We start from the raw sequence: 18,797 nt of genomic DNA, 5'->3' as shown, positions 1-18,797 counted from the left end.
GTGCCCCTGAGTTCAATCTCCAGTACCAAAAAATATACATATAGAAAGTGATTTATATGGGCTGGGGTTGTGGCTCAATGCACTTGCCTAGCATGTGCAAGGTCCCAAGTTTGATCCCTAGCATCACATGCACAAAACGTGGTTATGAGAGATTGACCTACATGATTTTGGAGGCGGCCCAGGAATGCTGGAGGTATGGTACCAGACCAAGTCTGAAGACTGGAAAATCAGGGGAGCCAATAGTCTAAGTCCCAGTCTGAGTCTGAGTCCAAAACCGGCCAGCATGATGTCCAAAGGCATTAGACAGATGGTCCAGCTAACAGTAAATGGATTATGTGATGTCCCCTCACACTGGTGAGAAGTCTTCTTTACTTAGTTTACTGTTCAAACACTAATGTCTTCCAGAAACACCCTCTAAGTCACATCCAGAAATTGTTATATGAGCTGGGAATCCCGTAGCCCAGTCACGTTGGCATTTAAAGTCAACCATCACAGGGAGGCATTCCTGCTGCTGCTTTTCTTCTATGTTGGCATCCTGTCTTTGACCCAGCAACCCAGAATTTGGCTCCTTTTTTCCCCCCACAATATGGCATAGTTGTCACACTGTTTCAACACAGTGTCAGGAACTGACGGGCAGGAGAACCATCATATTCAACCACCAAATAGATGGTGAGAAGCACACAGTCCTCAAGAATCTCAAGAGCTGCAATGGCTAGGGACTGAATCTGTCTCTACCTGGGCAGAAATCACAGATGATGCTGTTGTGGTAATAGGATTGGAACATCTTCGAGTGCACGGTGGACACACTCGTTTCCCACAGTTCACATATCCACACAAAGGAACTTACTTAGTATCGTCTCTCTCTGACCTCTCCACCCCTTTGGAGGATGCGGAATGATTCACCTGATCCCATGGGCATCATTGCTCAGCCCTGGGCTCCTCCCACATGCAGCCAGTTTGCCCACAGCACAGCACGCTGTGCTCTGGCCTGGTCCTGATCACCCAAGAGGAGACCCCCTGCAGGAAGCTGGGGATGCTTGTCTAATGAGGTGAAGGAACAGCAAGACTGAGACCAATTTTTCAAATGGTTCTAACAGTCATAAAGGTGACATTTGACCCTCAGTTCTCAGATCCTGCAGCTACCTCTCCATCCTGAATTTGGCAAAAGAGGTGAAAATAATTGCCCCAAATCCAAAATTGACTAAAAAATTCCTGATGTACAGGTACAATCTATATGAGAGCAATGAGTCACATGGAGCAGGGAAACCCGGACACAGAGAAGCACCACAGCCTTGGGATAAACCCAGGTTTGATTCCTGCCTGCTGAACTTATCTGAGGATTAACCGCCCTGGGCTCAACTGACTTTATTGAAAAACAGCATCAGTCAAGAACTCTTGGTTGCAAATGACAAATCTTCCTTTAGCTAAATAGAAAAGGAACTGATTAAAGGGGATAAAGAGGTTCCCCTCAAATCTCTGAGAGGCTCCAGAGACAGGCGTTGTGAGTTGCAGTCAAATCAAAGCCTGTGTCCAAGCTCAAGCCTGCTCCTGGGATGCAGCAGCCACTGTTACCAGCATCCAGCTCAGATACTAGGGGCACAACCTCTGCTCACCCTCTCTCAAGCCAGGTGCCTCTACTCACTGTGGCCAGCATGTACCCTGGGCAGGGCCTCCTCCATCGCTAGCTCCCACTGCGAGACTTCCCATGGGTTCTGACTGGAGGAGGTGAGGTCCCATGACTGGCCTACGGCAAGGCATGCTGAGAAAGAGTGGCTTCTACCTTAGAACCTCTAATCTCACTAAGGAGACCAGAGATGTTGGTAACCCCAAAACACAGATGTTCCCCACGTTCTCTCCGAAGAGACGCCAGAGATGGAAAGACAACAGCCAGCTCTGCAGGTCAAACAGCAACACCTTTATTATCTCTCCAGTGGCTCCCCAAGTCTCCCCAAGCTCATGCCTCTCCTGCCCTCCCCCAAGCACCCTTTAAAGGAGGTGACAAAGGTGGCAGTGAAGGGGGAGGAGGAGAAACACCTTTATTGGAAGAATAGTGCAGACATGAGAAAGGGGCTGAGGGTGAGCAAGCACGGGAGGTGGGGGTCCCAGGAGCCAAAGCCTTTCTTGGACCCCTCCAGGGGGCAGCCCAGAGACAGCCTGGCATGCCCCAGGCCCAGGCTCGACAAGGCTACAGTGCCTCGGGTGGGAGGGAGGGAGGCAGGAGGCCTGGGGCTCCCGCGGAGAAGGGTGAGAAGCCACCTCCTTTCACCGATCCATGCTGTCATCGGTAGGGCTGGAGAAACAGGTCTGTATCAGCTTTTCACAGAACTCCAGCTCCTCCTGCATGGCGGGGGAGAAGGGAGACCTGAGCAGAGGCCAGGCCCTGCCCAGCATGCATGGTAGCAGGGGCAGGTCCTCTCCACTCCTGCCCACCCGAGAAGCCACCCAGGCTTTGCTGACCACAGCTCAGATCCACGATTCGCTTTCTTTCCTCACTGGTTTCTGAACTACTGAGCTAGAACCTGGGATCTCCCCACACCGGTCGGTTCTCAGACCAGCACCCTTAGGCCGCTCTGACTCCCCAGAGTGATTGACCCCATCACTCCATACCCAAAATCCCTTCCCTAGATACAAACCCCAGACACCAGGAAAAAAGATAAAAGACCTCCATGGCAGATAAACTACAGATAAAAAAATGAAAGAAAATAAGTTGGGGAGAAAGTGTTTGTGATTTATATGACAAAGTTCTGGCATACTTAATGCTTAAACACTTTTAAAAACTCGACATAGGGCTGAGATTGTGGCTCAGTGGCAGAGTGCTTGCCTCACATGTGTGAGGCACTGAGTTCAATCCTCAGCACCACATAAAAATAATAAATGAATGAATGAATGAATAAATAAAAAGTATTGTGTCCATCTACAACTAAAAAAATATTTAAAATAAAATATCGAATGAAAACTCCACTCCCCAGCTGGGTGCAGTGCCTTGCCCTTGTAGTCTCAGTGCCTTGGGAGGCTGAGGCAGGAGGATGGCAAGTTGGAGGCCAGCCTCAGTAACTTAGCAAGACCCTCAGTAACTCAGTGAGACCCTGTCTCAAATAAAAAATAAAGCTGAGGGCAGCGGCCCACAACTGTAATCCCCCCCAACTCAGGAGATTGAGGCAAGAGAATCACAAGTTCCAGGCCAGCCTAGGCAGTTAAGCAAGGCCCTAAGAAACTTAGAAAGATTGTCTCAAAAAAAATAAAAAGGGATGGGGATGTGGCTCAGTGGTTAAGTGCCTCTGGGTTCAACCCGTGGTACCAAAAAATTAATAATTAGTTAATTTAATAAAATTAAAAGGGTTAAGGATGTAGCTCAATGGTGGATAAATGGACAATAAATAAATGAACAAAGGATATGAATAATTATTGTTCACAAGAAAAAAAATGCCTAATTTCACTCCTGGGAGAAATGCAAGCTGGAAGGAAAAATCACTTTGCGCAGTTAGCCTGAGGCGGGCCACACGGGCGGGCGGGGAGCCGAGTGCCTGGCCGGGGACAACCTGGCAGCAGCCAACAGCACGGCCTGCACCCCCATCCTTGAAGCACACCCGCAGCCACTGTCCTCCTTTTTTGTCAGGGGCCGGGGCGGGCTGTTCTGGGCAGCGCTACACCACCGCGCTGCACCCCCAGCACTCCTGGGTTCTGACTTTGAGGCAGCCTTTTCCCTTCTTGAAACGCGTTCTGCAGACGTACAAGATAACGTATATAAAAGATGATTCTTATAGCAGCGTTGGTAGCAGGAGCGAGAAGAACCCGCACACCCCTTAGGGGACAGCTACCCCAGAGGAGCCAGGCAGAGCCTGCAGCTGTCACCAGCGAGGAAAGAACCCAAGCGCAATGCATGCTGGGAGGCGTTAGGGAAGAGAACAGGACAGGAAGCAACTGCAGTCATGAGGAGCTAATTGTGCACAAAAGAGAGGAAAAGAAGAACTATGTGCACCTCTGCTTAGATGCGAGCCTAGTATCTTAGGGAGGGTACACAAGGACCTGGAGGAGGCCCAGGCAGCTGAGGATGTGGGTAAGAGCCTCTCACTGTCTACCCTCCTCTGGTTTTGATGTTTGGAATCATGTAACTACAGATTCTGTTCAAAAACCATTACCAGGAGCCTAGCACAGTGGCGCACACCTGTAATCCCAGTGACATGGGAGGCTAAGGCAGGAGGGTCACAAGTTTGAGGCCAGCCTCAGCAAAATAGCAAGACATTGTCTCAAAATAAAAAATAAAAAAGTGAATAGAGTACCCCTGTATTCATTCCACCTGCAATACAAAAAACTTTTAAACATCAGCAGGGAGGGGTTCACTCAATGGCACAGCTTATATTCAGCATGTGTGAGGCCCTGGGTTCCATACTCAGCACAGCCCCCCCCCCCAAAAAGGACTGACTGATAGTCAACTAGAGAATGTTGAATGACAGAATTACATTAAAATCAGATTTATATCTAGAAATCTGGAAAGATGTTCAGAACCCCCAGGAAAGAAGGCCACTGAAGACAGAGGAGAGCGGGATTGATACGTCCACCACGAGGGACTCTCTGAGTGCCAGCAACAACCAAGAGCTGGCCAGCAAGGAAGAATGCGGTCCGGCCCCAGAGAAAGCGCAGCGCTGCGGGCACCGTGGCTTTAGACTCCGAGCCGCCAGAGCCCCTGAGAAAGTGAACTTATTTTAAGACATTCCGCTGACTGGGCACAGTGGTGCACACCTGCAATCCCAGGGACTGAGGAGGCTGAGGCAGGAGGATGGGAAGTCTGAGGCCAGCCTGGGCAATGTGTCTCAAAATAAGAAAAAAAGAGATGGGATGCTACAGCTCAGTGACAAGTGTCCCTGGGTTCAGTCACCAGGACCAAAAACAGAAAGAGAAAAGACACCCCGTGGGCTAGGAATGTAGCTCAGGGGACGCCTGCCTGCCTAGCACTCGTGAGACCCGGGTTCCACCCCCAGCACCACAAAAGGAATAACCAAGACGCTACGGCCGCTTGCTATGGCAGCGACGGCAGCCGGACATCTGACCGCTGCACACAGCAGTCTCTGCCCTCAGTGGTTTGGTTTTCTTCACTGTTCTTCTAGCTCTGATGTCACATCACATAGAACAGTTCATATTAAACCCTATGGTGCATCACACACCCATATACACACAGTGTCTGTGACGACCTGTCCCCTGCCGCCCCTTATGCCCCATGACATGGACCAGCGTCTGTCCAGGTCTGGCACACAGGCTCCCTATCACCTAACCAGTGGAAGATGGAGAAGGAAGGTCAGCCCAGCAGTACACTCTCGATACGTGCATTTATTATACACCAACTATCTCTTGATATCTATTAAAAGTAGGCAGGTGTTGTGATAACACCTGAATCCCAGTGGCTTGGGAGGTTGAGGCAGGAGGATCAAAGTTCAAGGCCAGCCTTAGCAACATAGCAAGGCCCTAAGCAAACTTAGTGAGACCCCATCTCAAAATAAAACATAAAAAGAGCTGGGGATGTGGCTCAATGGTTAGGCACCCCTGAGCTCAATCTCTAGTACCAAAATAAAGAAAGAAAGCTATTGAAAATCTTTAAAAAGAGGGCTGGGGATATGGCTCAGTTGGTAGAGCGCTTGCCTCGCATGCACAAAGCCCTGGGTTCAATCCCCAGCACCACAAAAAAAAAAAAAAAAAAAAAAAAAAAAAACCTTTAAAAAGAAAGTAAAAGGGGGCTGGGGTTCACACTGGAAATCCAGGCCCAGCCAGGCAGGTCTCCGGCTTCCTGTGACAAGGTCAGGGTAAAGAGCCAGGGTGAGTATCGGGCCTCTCCTGGTCACTCCTATTCCATGCCCAGCAGAGGAATGGACAACCCAGGGGCGGGCAGGCTGCTGAAGCACCATCAGTAAGCATGAATCCATCACCTACCAATCAGGTCCCTGAATTAATCACTAAAATTATTAAATGACTTAAATTATTAAATGACCCATCGTTTATCTACTGAATTATTACTTCTTATCTGTTAATTAAGTATCTAATGGGTTACTTATCACTTTTTAATTACACTATCTAATCAATAATACAATTATTCATCGTTCACTTGTTTCTTATCAATTTAATGAAAATCTTTAACCCACCATCCCTCCTCCTCGCTGCCCTGCACGGACACAGGGTGCCCGTGACCACCACAGAATGGCTGAGGAGGGACGCACGCAGGTGGACGGGGAGGGAGGGAGCCAAGCCAGCAGCGGAGCGCTGCCCACCCCACGCACCTGGTACTCCTCGTGCTGCTGCAGCAGCTGGCAGCGGTGACGGAGGAGCTCCTCCAGACCCAGCTCGGGCTCCCGGCACTCACGCACTCCCTGCGGGAAGTCTGTCACCAGGCTACAGGGGACAAGGGAGCAGCTTTCAGGAACAGCCCTCTGCCACTCAGACCAGGTTCCCCACGCACGCTGCCCACCCCCCACCCCCCCAGGGGAGCCCAGGCAGGTGGCTGCCCTACAAGGCACTTGGTCCCACATCGTCTCAGAGGCTAGGTGACTAGAGACACTCCCCCGTCACCCCGAACCCCTCACATGGCTCCCCTCCTCCATTCTGCAGACGCTTGGCAGCTCTGCCGCAGCTGTTGGGAGCAGGCAGGGAAGACTTCCCTCTCCCAGGGTGAGGAAATTAGGGCTCTCTGACCCCAAATTCCTGGCACCCCCTCAGGAAAGGTTCCAAGTCCTGGGTCCCAGGTGGGGAGGAAGCTGGATGCCCAAGGTGCTCCATGGGGAACCACGTGGCCTGTCTCCCAGGGCCCCACACACCTGCACAGGGCTCCAAGCACGTGCTCATGGAAGGGGCTGTGCTCTGTCCGCACGAGGGCCACCAGCTGCTGGACCATCCCCATGGAGCACAGGGTGCCTAGGGAAGGGCTGCGGGGTGAGAAGGACAGTCCCCACATCACCCTGCACCCTCCCCAGAATGTCCGCTCCCTTGAGGAGGCCACCCACCTTTGTGTTCAGGGTGGCCCACCAGCAGGTTCTGCAGCAGGAATGCCGACTTGACCTTGAGCTTCTGCACTTGCTGCTGCATGGCCCGCATCAGCACAGAGAAGCCATCCAGGCGGAGGAACTGCAGCAGCCCAGCCTCCTGCTCCCGGACGAGGCCTGCGGGACGGCCCTGAGGTCAGAGTCACCCCTCCACCACCATCACCACCACCACCACCACCACCATCACCCTCCCCTCCACCACCTCCACCATCCCCACTACCACCATCTCCACCATCACCACCACCACCACCTCCACCATCACCCTCCCCACCACCCTCCCCACCATCACCCTCCCCCCCACCATCCCCACTACCACCATCTCCACCATCACCCTCCCACCATTGAAGCCAGATTTAAAGTTAGGTAGTCAGTGTAGTTAGATAAATCGGGTCTAATGCCTAGTGAAATCTAAAATGGAGGCCATGCTGGCAATGATTCTGGGAAACGCAGAACAACTCATGGAATGTTAATGAAGTCCCGAAAAGGCCCTAGGCCAAAGTCCACCTCAAAGAAATGTTAATGAACAGCCCCCAGCAAAAAGGTGCTGACTCAGAAGTCCTTCCTGACCAGATTACTTCTTTGGCCCACCTGTGTCCCACCCCTCGGGCCTTCCCACCTACATTCCATCACTGAAAGAACTATAAAAAGGGGAGACAACATCCCTTCCACGGATTCCACCTCTTGGGTCCCCTTCTTCCTCCGGGAGAAGTCTTTTCTGCTGTCCTTTAATAAACTTCTAATTTCTACTCTGACCTTGCCTCGGCGTGCTTCTTTGGTGTTATTCTTCAACATTGGGGAAGCAAGAACTCGTCACCGGTCAACAGCGGTAACACCATCACCCTCCCCTCCACCATCACCACCACCACCACCTCCACCATCACCCTCCCCACCACCATTACCACCATCACCCTCCCCTCCACCACCTCCACCATCACCACTACCACCATCTCCACCATCACCACCATCATCACCCTCCTATCACCACCTCCATCACCCTCCCCACCACCATTCTCCACTATCAACCTCCCCACCACCATCTCCACCATCACCACTACCACCATCTCCACATCACCCTCCCCTCCACCACCTCCACCATCACCACTACCACCATCTCCACCATCACCACCACTACCACCACCACCATCAACCTCCCCACCACCATCTCCACCATCACCCTCCCCACCATCACCCTCCCCTCCACCATCTCCACCATTACCATTACCACCATCTCCACCGTCCCCATCCATCTCATCTACCTTTCTTTGAAGTACCTTTGAAGGTATAATTCCTAACCCACACAGTTCCCTGTTTCAAAGCCTACAGCTCAGTGGTTCCTGCAGACTCACCAGGTTGTGCCACCAGGCCCACCTCCTAACCCAGAACACTTTCAACACGCCGCCCCATGAACAGTCATTCCCAATTTCCCCTCCCCAAGCCTGCAACCACGCATCCCCTTCCGTCTCCCTTCTGTCTCCATGGTCTGCCCAACCTGGACACTCTACACACTGTGACCTCTGTGTCTGCCTTCTATCCCGCAGCACGTTTTCAGGCCCATGTGCACCTCCTTTCCTCTCGTAGCTGCATGACATCCCCTGTATGGACTCGCCTTTTGCTATCCATTCACCCGCTGGCGCTGGTAGAAGCACGACTTCCTCACTCCCGCCACTGTCCCACAGCCTGGTGTGCCCATTACCCCCAAGCCACTCGGTTGGACACAGCACTTCCAGAGGCTGTCGTGGGGTACACGAACCAAAGCTGCACAGCTGCCTTTCCCTGAGCATGGGCACCGCCTCGGGGGTCTCACTCCACACTTAAGTGGACTGAAATGCAGGGCTGTGCTCCTCACTGACACCCCGTGTGCAGGTACCTGGTGGCCTGACTGTGGCTCCTGTCCCTGCAGGCCTAGAACCTGCCAGAAGCTGACTCCCTGGAGGCCAGACTGCCCCCTCTTGCTCAGAGGCCTCCAGAGCTCTCTCTGTCCTCAGGATAAAGGCCATGCGTGCTCTACAGACTGGCTCTCTGGGCCTCACTCTCCTCATCTGTAAAACGGAAATCCCAGAGCTACTACTTCTGAGGCAGTCGTGAGAATCAAAAGGAGGTACTGCTAGCCTGGTACAGTGGCACACGCCTGCAATTCCAGCAACTCAGGAGGATCCCAAGTTTGAACCCAGATGCCCCTGGGTTCAAGCTACAGCACCAAAAGTTCTTTACAAGTCGCACTTATCAGCACTGAAGAGAAAGGAGCTACTGGGCCGCGGAGGAGCCTAAGTGAGCACTACCCAGCAGGGAGGGTGGGAGCTGCGCGCTGCAGGGGGCCAGCTACAGGACATTCGCAGGCATGCTGGCCATGAGGGAGGCCAAGAGGGAGACGGGCCTGGGAACTCAGATCCTTCCACTCCATTTTGCTGTGAGCCTGCAGCTACTTGAGGCCAGCCCCAGCAATTTAGCAAGACCTTGACTTACAACTTAAAAAAGGGGCTGGGGTTGTGGCTCAAGAGGTAGAGCACTCGCCTAGCCTGCATGAGGCAACAGGTTCGATCCTTAGCACCACATAAAAACAAAATAAAGACATTGTGTCCACCTACAACAACAAAAATATATATATTAAAAAAATAAAAAGAGCTGGGGATGCAACTCAATCCCCAGCACAAAGCTCCCCACCCTTCCCCGGCCCCATAGGCACACCCCCACCTGGCCCCCAGGTGGGGCTAATACTGCAAGGCCACCACCGTGGACAGCAGGAGGGCCCACGTGAGGAGCCCCCAGCAGAGAAGCCAACCATGTAGGCACACCCTAAAGCCACCAAAGAAAGGGCAGGCCCCATGGACTGCACACTTCAAAATGGGTATGTCAATTCCTTCCAAAACAAATGGCAGCGTAACTCCTGACAGGACAACCTTCTCGGGACGCAGCCACGCTGTGAGGCCACTCAGCAGCCTTCACCAAACCTCTGCCCACCAGGGCCACGTGCAGGCTGGCCTCCAGCACTTGGTCTCAGAGGGCACTGTGGCCTGGAATGAGGCACCACCCGCCCAGAGCTCAGCAGGGTGCTCGGTGACTCCCTGCTCCCCACAACCAAAAAGCAAGGAGGACTGGAGGGGGCTGCGCCCCAGGCTTCCCCTGCCCCCCGGACTGGGCAAAGATGCGAAGCCCCTGCTGCTGAGTGACTCAAGGTCCAGACAGTGGGGACAACGCTCCACCCGGTACATGCCAACGGGCGGGAGGAAAACAGGCGTGTGTGCGTCTGTGTGCTCTGAGCTCTGTGCTCACACACCTCACGCCACACACCATACAGGTTCACCTGACACACAACCTGCACCCCACAAACACAAACCCCACCCCACTCACCCAACACACAACACACCCTCACTCACACAGCAACCCCCACACAGCCCACACCCCACGCAGCACACAGCACCCCCCACAGCCCACACCCCATGCAGCACACATCCCCCACAGCCCCCCCACAGCCCACACCCCATGCAGCCCACACCCCACACAGCCCACACCCCACACAGCCCACACCCCACACAGCCCACACCCCACACAGCCCACACCCCACACAGCCCACACCCCACGAAGCACACACCCCACACCCCACAGCACACCCTCATTCACACAGCACACATCTCACACACATGTGCTCACAGATCCACTAAGATCTCTGGGAGCAGAAACGTGTGCCAGTGTCCTCTGAGAAAGGGACCAGGTGGCTTGGGGCAGGGACTTTCCTGTGTATTCTTTCAAGCTTATTGAACCATGAGCCACGTGACTATCCCACAGACTTCTAAATACTGAATTAATGACTTCTTTTTTGGTACCAGTGATTGAACTCAGGGCACTCGGCCCCTAAGCCACACCCCCAGACGTATTGTGTATTTTATTTAGAGACAGGGTCTCACTGAGCTGCTTAGTGCTTCGCTTTTGCGAAGGCTGGCTTTGAATTTGCGATCCTCCTGCCTCGGCCTCCCAAGCCGCTCAGATTACAGGTGTGCCACCAGACCCAGCCTCCCCAGCCCTTTGTTATTTTGAGACAAGGCTTTGCTAAATTGCTTTAGGGCCTCACTAAGTTGCTGGCTGGCCTTGAACTTGCAATCCTCCTGCCTCAGCCTTTGGAGTCTATGAATACAGGGGTAACCACCACAGCTAGCTAAGACGTGTCTGTCGCTCACCTCCCTAGTCTATGCCATGACATTCCAAGTGCCCCTCCGTGTGACTCCTCCCCAGCTAGAATGCTTCCTTCCCACCCCCACCACAGCCATCCTTCCTACAGACCCTCCAGCTCCTCTCCCTGGTCTCTTTGCCCACCTGGTCTCTTTGCCCAGCGCCATCTGCCCATGTCACAGGAACAGACAGGAGACCAGGGCTCAGGAACAGGGGTGGGGGGCCCTCCCCACGCCCCACTTCCATAATCACGTGCGGCTGCCAGAGTTAAGAAACAGCCGACCAGGAGCAGAAAAACACGGAGTCACCACGTGACCTAGCAAGCCCACTCCCACCGACGTCCCCAGTGGGAAAAAACTTACGTCCAGACTGGTACACCCACGTTCACGCTCACAACAGCCAAGGACTCAAACGCCTCAGACACCCATCAGCAGTTGGGTGGGCAGCAGACGTGCTGCACCCACACAGGGCACGTCACTCAGCCATAAAAAGGAAAGCGGCGTGGCACACACTACAGCAGGGATGGCCATGTGCCCAAAGACCCCAACACAAAAGGCCGCTCAATTCTGTGCACACAGAAAGCCCAGGAGACGCAAGGCCATGAGAGTAAGGCAGACAGACGTGGACACGGGCTGGGGGGAGATGGACAGGGCTGGGGGGAGGTGGACAGGGCTGGGGGGAGGTGGACAGGGCTGGGGGGAGATGGACAGGGCTGGGGGAGATGGACAGGGCTGGGGGAGATGGACAGGGCTGTTTGACACCTACAGGATCGCACTTGGTGACGAGAAGGATCTGGAAATGGACAGGGCTGCACGACCGTGTGAACACACTGGGAGGGACTAAACTGTACACCGTAACAGGACAGCGTGTGGCATGTGACTTATATCCCAATAAAACTATTAAAAACACAAGGCCGTCCACGGGGGTCCTGGAGCAGCCCGCAGGCCCCGAAACACAAGAGCAATGCCGCTGGGCTCTGCCCTGCTCCCCGTGTCCTCCCAGGGCCTCCCTGCCCTGGACCCTCCTCTGTGCAGAGCGGAGGGGACACTGTGGTCCCTAACTCAGGGGGTGAGTGTGGGGCCTGAGCAGTCACCCCGGCCTGGAACAAGCACCCCACAACATGTCACCCAGGAGCTGGGGCCAGTAGGAGCTGCACAAACCCTGGGCAAGCCTCCATCCGCACCACAGTTCCTGGGAAACAGCCCGTCAGGGTCAAAGGCAGAGCTGCCGTGGGTCTCCACCCAGGGACTCTGCAGTGCCACACTGGGTGGTGGCCGGGGACATGGCTCAACACCCCATGGCACACAGGATGGTCCCAGGGAGAGTGAACTGGCCCCAGGCATGGACAGAGCAGGGCTGAGACCGTGGGTGCAAGGCACTCAACTGGAATAGAGCACTGTCCACTAGCACCATCCCGCATGGCTGGCGTCACCTAGGAGAGGTCGATGCTCCCAACAGACACGAAGTAAAGGAAAAAGGAGATGCCCCTCCCTCTGCCCCTGGTGGGGACCCCGCCTGGACAGCACTGGCCCCAGCCCTACCCCACACCCAGACACTTGGGACACTCACAGGAAATGGCGAAGAGGGCCTTGACGCGTACCGTGTCGCAGGCATCCCGGTCCAGCAGCCGCAGCAGCTTGCGAAGGGCCCCGAGGCCCAGCACCTGCTCTTGGATGGCCGCCACATTCTGACTGCATGTGCCGATGAGCTGAGCCGCCCTCCACCGCAGCCCTGCAGCCCCCGCCTCCAGGTACCGGCCCACCAGCAGGTGCATGCCTGACAGCTGGCAGAAATCTGTGCCACAGACAGGAAGGCAGAAGTCAGGGTTGGGCTGAGTGGCAGCCCAGAACTCACAGGTTGTGTGCTAACCCCGACACCTCAGCATACAGGGACGGGACATGGGCATGGGGTCTCGTTTGGAGGTGATGGCCTGACACTGTGAGCACACTACACACCATGCAGTCGTACTGCTTGCCAATGGCCACTTCGGTCCTGTGGATTTTGCCTCAATGGAAGTAAGGCCAAGGAATATGGGAGAGGACACTCTGCACAGCCCACCCTCACCAGCACTGCATGGTTTTACCCAGGAAACAGCCAGCCACATCAAGGAAGAGAAAAGCTGGCCAGAAACAATGGCCACACCTGTGGTCCCAGGGGTTCAGGAGGCTGGGGCAGGAGGACCACAAATCAGGGCCAGCCTCAGCAACTCAGTGAAGCCCAACTCAGCAAGACCCTGTCTCCAAATAAAAAATAAAAAGGGCTGGGGATGTGGCTCAGTGGTAGAGTGCTTACCTGGCAGCTATGAGGCCCTGGTTCAATCCCCAGTATCAGTAATAAAAGGAAAAGGAAAAAAGAGAGTTCACATGCACACACACACGTGCAGAGCAGACCAGGAGGAAAGGGGACGGCAGCTCTATTTCTCCCTTGGTTACTGGTCACTGCTGCTGTGCCTGGAGACTCGCACACTTAGCACGCGGCAGCTGCCCAAGAGATTTCCCAATCAAGTGGAAGACGAATCAGACAAAAGTCACAAAAGCCGTCCTGTGGACTGGGGGCACAGTGTTCACTGCCCAGTTATGCCTGGGAAACAGGAAACCCAGAGCACCGAATGTGCTCCCACACCTGGAGTAGGGAGGCCTTCCCAAACCTCATCTTCCCACATCCAAAGTAAGACACCTGAACCCCCTGCCCTGCACGTTTGCCAGACCTGCAGCAAGGCAAATGGAGTCCCATGCAGCTCCCACCTCCCATCCTCACGAGCCCATGGACACAGGAGGTACCCAGGGCTTCAAGAGCTCTCAGGACCAAACTCACATGCCGCGAAGCAGCACAGTCTGCACTAAGCAGCCGTGGAAGTGAAGTCCAACCCAAACCCTGACTCGGCACCCACCAGCTCGGGCTTACGGGCTCAGCCATATTAGGACAAGACCAGAGCATGCACCTCAGTCTGCAAGGCCTCATGCCCATGTCATTCCCGACCCCTTCCTAAGTCTCTGAACAGGAGATGCACATTCCCACCTCATGACCTTTGCCCTGGCTGTCCCTGCCACTGGAATGCTCTTTCCAGATAATCCCACAACTCACCTTCTCAGGTCTCCGATCAAACATGGCCCCTCAAGGAGGCCTTACCTGACCACTCCACCCAAAACCACCTTCCCACTCATACTCTGGGAAGTAGCCGTGGATGCCCAGCATACAACAGAGAAATGACGAGTCTCAGGACTCATTAGGCAAGTAGTGGACAGAAGCCACCACCAGGCTGACTTAATAGGGTCCAAGAAGGGCCTTGCTCCTGGTGGCTGGAAGGGGAGGCTAGAGGCTGGGGTGGGGCTGGTGGTGCGGTCCTCAAGAGAAATGGTGACGAGGCTGAGCTGTCTGAGATGTGGACAGAGGCAACAGGCACTGGTAGGGGATGAGGGGTTACCTGCAGCATTGTCCATGTTCTCACACAGGTCAGCCAGCAGCTCCAGGGCCCCCTCGCGCTCCTGCTGGTCATTAGCCATTTCAGCTTCACCAGCCATGGGCGGCGTGGGCTGGGACAACACTCGGAGACAGCTCTTCATCTGCTCCACCTCCTCTCGCTGGCCTCGGAAGGCGGCTGACATGGCCTCCTGCAGCCATTGACGACGCTGGAGGACAAGGATGAAGAGGGAAACAGCCATAGCTAGTTAGGGAGTGACGGTATTAGGAACAGCCAACTGGGAGGCTGACTGCCCTCTGTGACAAATATCTGTGGAGCATCGTTTTATTCCTAGGCTCTTTTCTGGGCACTAGGAACTTGGTCCTGAGCCAGCAGACAGACACTCCTGCAGGGGAAACAACCACCACGCAGCGCGCGGCCCAGTGACACAGACAAGCACCGCTCGCTGGTGAGGTGAGCAGAGGGAGGTGGGCCACTGGGGGGGTGCAGACTGGATGTGACGGTTAGGCAGGCCGTGGTGCATAAGGCTGGCGACAGAAGAGCCAGGCAGATACCAGAGATGAACACTCCAGGCAGAGGGAGTGGCCAGGAGCCAACAGAGCGGGCAGATGCAGAAGACGCGGGGGGGGGGGGGGGGGAACCCCAGGAGCAGGTCAAGCCTCGCCCTGTGGCTGTCCGTGAAGACCTGGGGTCTGAGAACAAGGTCAGGGAGGCTCTGGGCAGAGGGAGTAGAAAGACAGAGTGAGGCAGAAGGGCAGGGCGGGGAGATTCTCAGGAGGCTAAGGTAGAGATCCAGGCAGTGGTGAGAAACAGGCCCCAGACTTATTATAAAAAAAGAAAACCGGAAGGAGCCGAGATGTGGGGTGAGAGAAGGGAGTCAGGATGACCCCAAGGTTTTGTGTTTTGTTTTTTATTTTTATTCACAGATGAACGTGGTATCTATATTTATTTTTTTTAGGTGGTGCTGAGGATCAAGCCCATTGCCTCAAACATGCTAGGCAAGCACTCTACCACTGAGCCCCAGCCCAGCCCAGGGCTTTTGTCCTAAGGAATTAGGAGGAGACAGCCAGCCTGCAGAACAGCAGACTCAGAGTGGGTGCAGCACCGACAGAGCCCCCTTTCCAGCCTGGTGGGTCTGGCTGTGGTCTATACACCCAGGTGGAACACAGAAAAGGCTGCCTGAAGTTCAGATCGGAGACCTGGCTCCGATGACTTTCTCCACTTGGCTCTACTGACGATGAGCGTGATCATTCTGTGTGTGTGTGGGGGGGGGGGGGGGGGACTGTTCTGCACACTGGCATCCCTGACCTGCAACCACTAGATGCCAGCAGCACCCTCCTTCCAGCTCTAACAACCAAGAACGTTTCTACTCACTGCCAATTGTCCCCTGGGGGGATAAAACTGCTCCTAGTGGAGGGCCACTGCTTTGAGACATAAATTTGAGACTTGTCATAGTTATGGCTCAACACAAGCAGGAAGAGAGTATGGATAAGAAAAGAGATCTCAGGACTGGTCCTGGTGCATTCCATTATTAAGAAGTGGGAAACAAGGAAGAATCAACAAGGGAGAGGATGGGTGGGGGCCAGTGATGGACACCAGGAGACTACATCGTCCTAAAGAACAATTGTTGGAGGCAGTGTGATCAAACCTGCCGCTAGGTCAAAGGAGCAAGAGCTGAGAGTTAACAACGGAAACTTTTTTTTTCTTTTTTTGCCAGGCCCCGTGTTAAGTCCTCATAAGAGGGCTCTGTAGTCACAGTTCTAGATAAACTTGAGCAAACTAACCTTTCTGTGCTTGTTTCCTACTTCATTGTTTTAAGGGTTTGATGACATGATATATATAAGTGGATTAGCACCATTCAGTAATTGCCAATTAAATACTACATCCAATAAATGTTGCTATCAATCTTCAAAACAACTCTATGAGGTATTACCATTATTCCCAATCCACAGATAAGAAAACAGAAGCACAGAGAAGTTGTGACTTATATAAGGCAAGGTCACACCATTGGCAACTGGTACAGTCTGACTGAAGTCAAGCTGATGTGCTGCCTAAGCACAGGGCATGATGTGCAGGCAACTGATACTGGACTCTGAGCCCCCCTAAGGAGTATGGTTATAGCCAAGCACCATGCTGTGATCTCAGAGACCCAGGACACTGAGGCAGGAGGATACCAAGTTCCATGTCAACCTCAGCAACTTAGCAAGGCCTTGTCTCAAAATAAAAATTAAGAAAGGGCTGAGGACCTTTTGGGGGATGTAGCTCAGTGGTTAAGCACCCGTGGGGTCAATCCCCAGTATCAAAAGAAAAAGAATGAGAAGTCCTTTTCTCCTTATCAACACTGCAAATAAATGAAGATCTGGAGACTCAGAAAGATTAAATAAAATACCCAAGGTCACACAGCCCGACAAGGTTGAATCCAGGTTTGTCTGGTTCTAAAGGGCCTTTTTGTTGGTTTGTTTGTGTTTGTTTGAACCCAGAAAGCTATTCTGCCTCCCAGAACAGTGCTGGAATAGAAGCATCTGTTCCCTAAGACACTTGACATCTGACCTCTACAATGACTCTATGCAGCACAAATACAGCCTACCATGCTTCCATGTCTGGGATCCTGCCCCCATCCAGGAAACCCCAAGCTACTAGTTCCCCAAGCCACACTTTCCAAGACACCTCTGTTCCCAGGCCCCCCACCCCAGCTTCTTGGGTCCCAATACTTTACCTCCGCACTCATGGGTTCTGGAGGGGGATCTGGCTCCTCAGAGCCCGCCGTGATGGCCATCTGCAGCAAGCCTTGGAGGTTGCGTGGGGGCCGGGGATTGCCCGAGCCCCCTGCTGAAGAGCCGCTGCCCCCTGAGGAACAACCCTGAGATGCTGCGGGCAGCGCCAGGGGGAGGCGACTGCCCCCGGAGCCTTTGTCTGCCATGGACCGTTTGTGAAGGAGGGAAGAATATGTTGTGGGAGAGAAGGTGGTCACCGCTGAGGCAGCTCGGTCGTCCTGATGGGTCGATTCCTGGGGGTCTGCAGAGAAGGCGGCACTTTAGGGGAGCTCGGCGTCCCCCCATGACCTCAAACCTCTCTGCCCACACCTGGGTTAACCACAGCCCCCTTCCCTTCCTTCATACCAACTGGACCCTTCCCCAAAGTCATAAGCCCTTCCTTCTTCCATAGCAACAAGCCCCACCCACTCTCCCTAACAACAAATCCCCTCCCCCATCTCCACTACGTGCGTCCCCGTCTCTTAGCAACCCAACTATCCCGCCTCCATTGCAATAAGCTGCTCCTCCGTTCTCCTTAGCAACAGGACTCTTCCCTCCTCTCCGAGGAGGGTCGCCGTAGCGGGGCAGATCTCACCTTCCCGAGCCTCGAGCCCCCGCGGCGCCTAAAGACACAGTCGCCCGCACCTGACTCTGCTGGGCGCCGCCATCTTGGCCGGAAATACGCACGGTTCCTCCCGGAAGTGCCTGAGTCACCCACCCAACCCAACCTCGCGCGGTAGGTGAGGCTGAAGCCGCCTGCCCTTGGCTCAGAGCCAGTGCTGGGGGCGGATACCGCACTCGGCCCCGCCCCCCGAATGGCCCCTCCTCCCACTAGCCCCACCTCTTCTACTCAGCTCGCTCGCCTTAGCGAGCCCCGCCTCCTCATCGCAAACTCCACCCACGCCGGCGTGAGCCCAGCCCCCATCCATGTTCCCCCTCCCCTGTTCTAGGCCTTTCGGCCTCTCCCAGTTAAGCCCCGCCTCAGCTCCTGGCGCTTCAGCTGCTCCGGTTGGGCCGCCCCCCTAGTAGGCCACGCCCCCTCTCGCTGCTTGCGCTGCCTAGTCCCTCCCCCTCAGGAGCGTGGGTGCCTAGACTTTTTTTTTTTTTTTTCCTTAGGTACTGGGGATCGAACCATGAACCATGTGCATGGTAGTCAAGCGCTCTACCACTGAACCACATTCCCAATCCTTTCTATTTATTTTGAGACAAGGCCTTCTCTAAATAGCTGGGGCTGACCTCAAACTTGGCAGTCTTCTGGCCTCCGCCTTCTGGGTTGCTGGGATACAGGCATGCACCACTGCATGCCCAAATCTGATTTTATCCCCACTACTGTAGCCCTGGGATCTCAGCCCTAATATACAACTTGTGCAGCCTTAGGCCTCTCTCCTGGACTCAGTCTCTCCATTTGTCAAATGAGGCTGCAGTGAGGACCTC

General features: G+C 54.3%; 1 protein-coding gene across 2 annotated transcripts; it reads right to left on the bottom strand.

Moving 5' to 3' along the window:
• Nucleotides 1–1,894: 1,894 nt before the first annotated feature.
• Nucleotides 1,895–18,227, bottom strand: Hspbp1 (HSPA (Hsp70) binding protein 1). 2 transcript variants are annotated; one of them, XM_058574769.1, is made up of 8 exons: nt 18,205–18,227; nt 17,327–17,625; nt 14,614–14,818; nt 12,759–12,983; nt 6,987–7,142; nt 6,801–6,897; nt 6,267–6,378; nt 1,895–2,337 (listed from the first exon to the last, which is right to left on the bottom strand). In XM_058574769.1, the coding sequence occupies exons 2-8, from the start codon at nt 17,528–17,530 to the stop codon at nt 2,263–2,265; spliced, it is 1,074 nt and encodes a 357-aa protein (XP_058430752.1). In that variant the 5' UTR covers nt 17,531–17,625; nt 18,205–18,227; the 3' UTR covers nt 1,895–2,262. The 2 variants fall into 2 exon arrangements, with proteins under 2 accessions (XP_058430752.1, XP_046287045.1); XM_046431089.2 differs by lacking the exon at nt 18,205–18,227 and adding an exon at nt 17,959–18,111.
• Nucleotides 18,228–18,797: the final 570 nt, after the last annotated feature.

The sequence above is a fragment of the Marmota monax genome, unplaced genomic scaffold, assembly GCF_021218885.2.
Source record: "Marmota monax isolate L192 unplaced genomic scaffold, Marmota_monax_Labrador192_F-V1.1 WCK01_AAM20220418_F8-fsc00215, whole genome shotgun sequence".
In the NCBI taxonomy this organism is placed as follows: Eukaryota; Metazoa; Chordata; class Mammalia; order Rodentia; family Sciuridae; genus Marmota; species Marmota monax.
The sequence above is the reverse complement of the archived record's forward strand: the minus strand, read 5'-3'. Positions and strand labels throughout refer to the sequence as shown.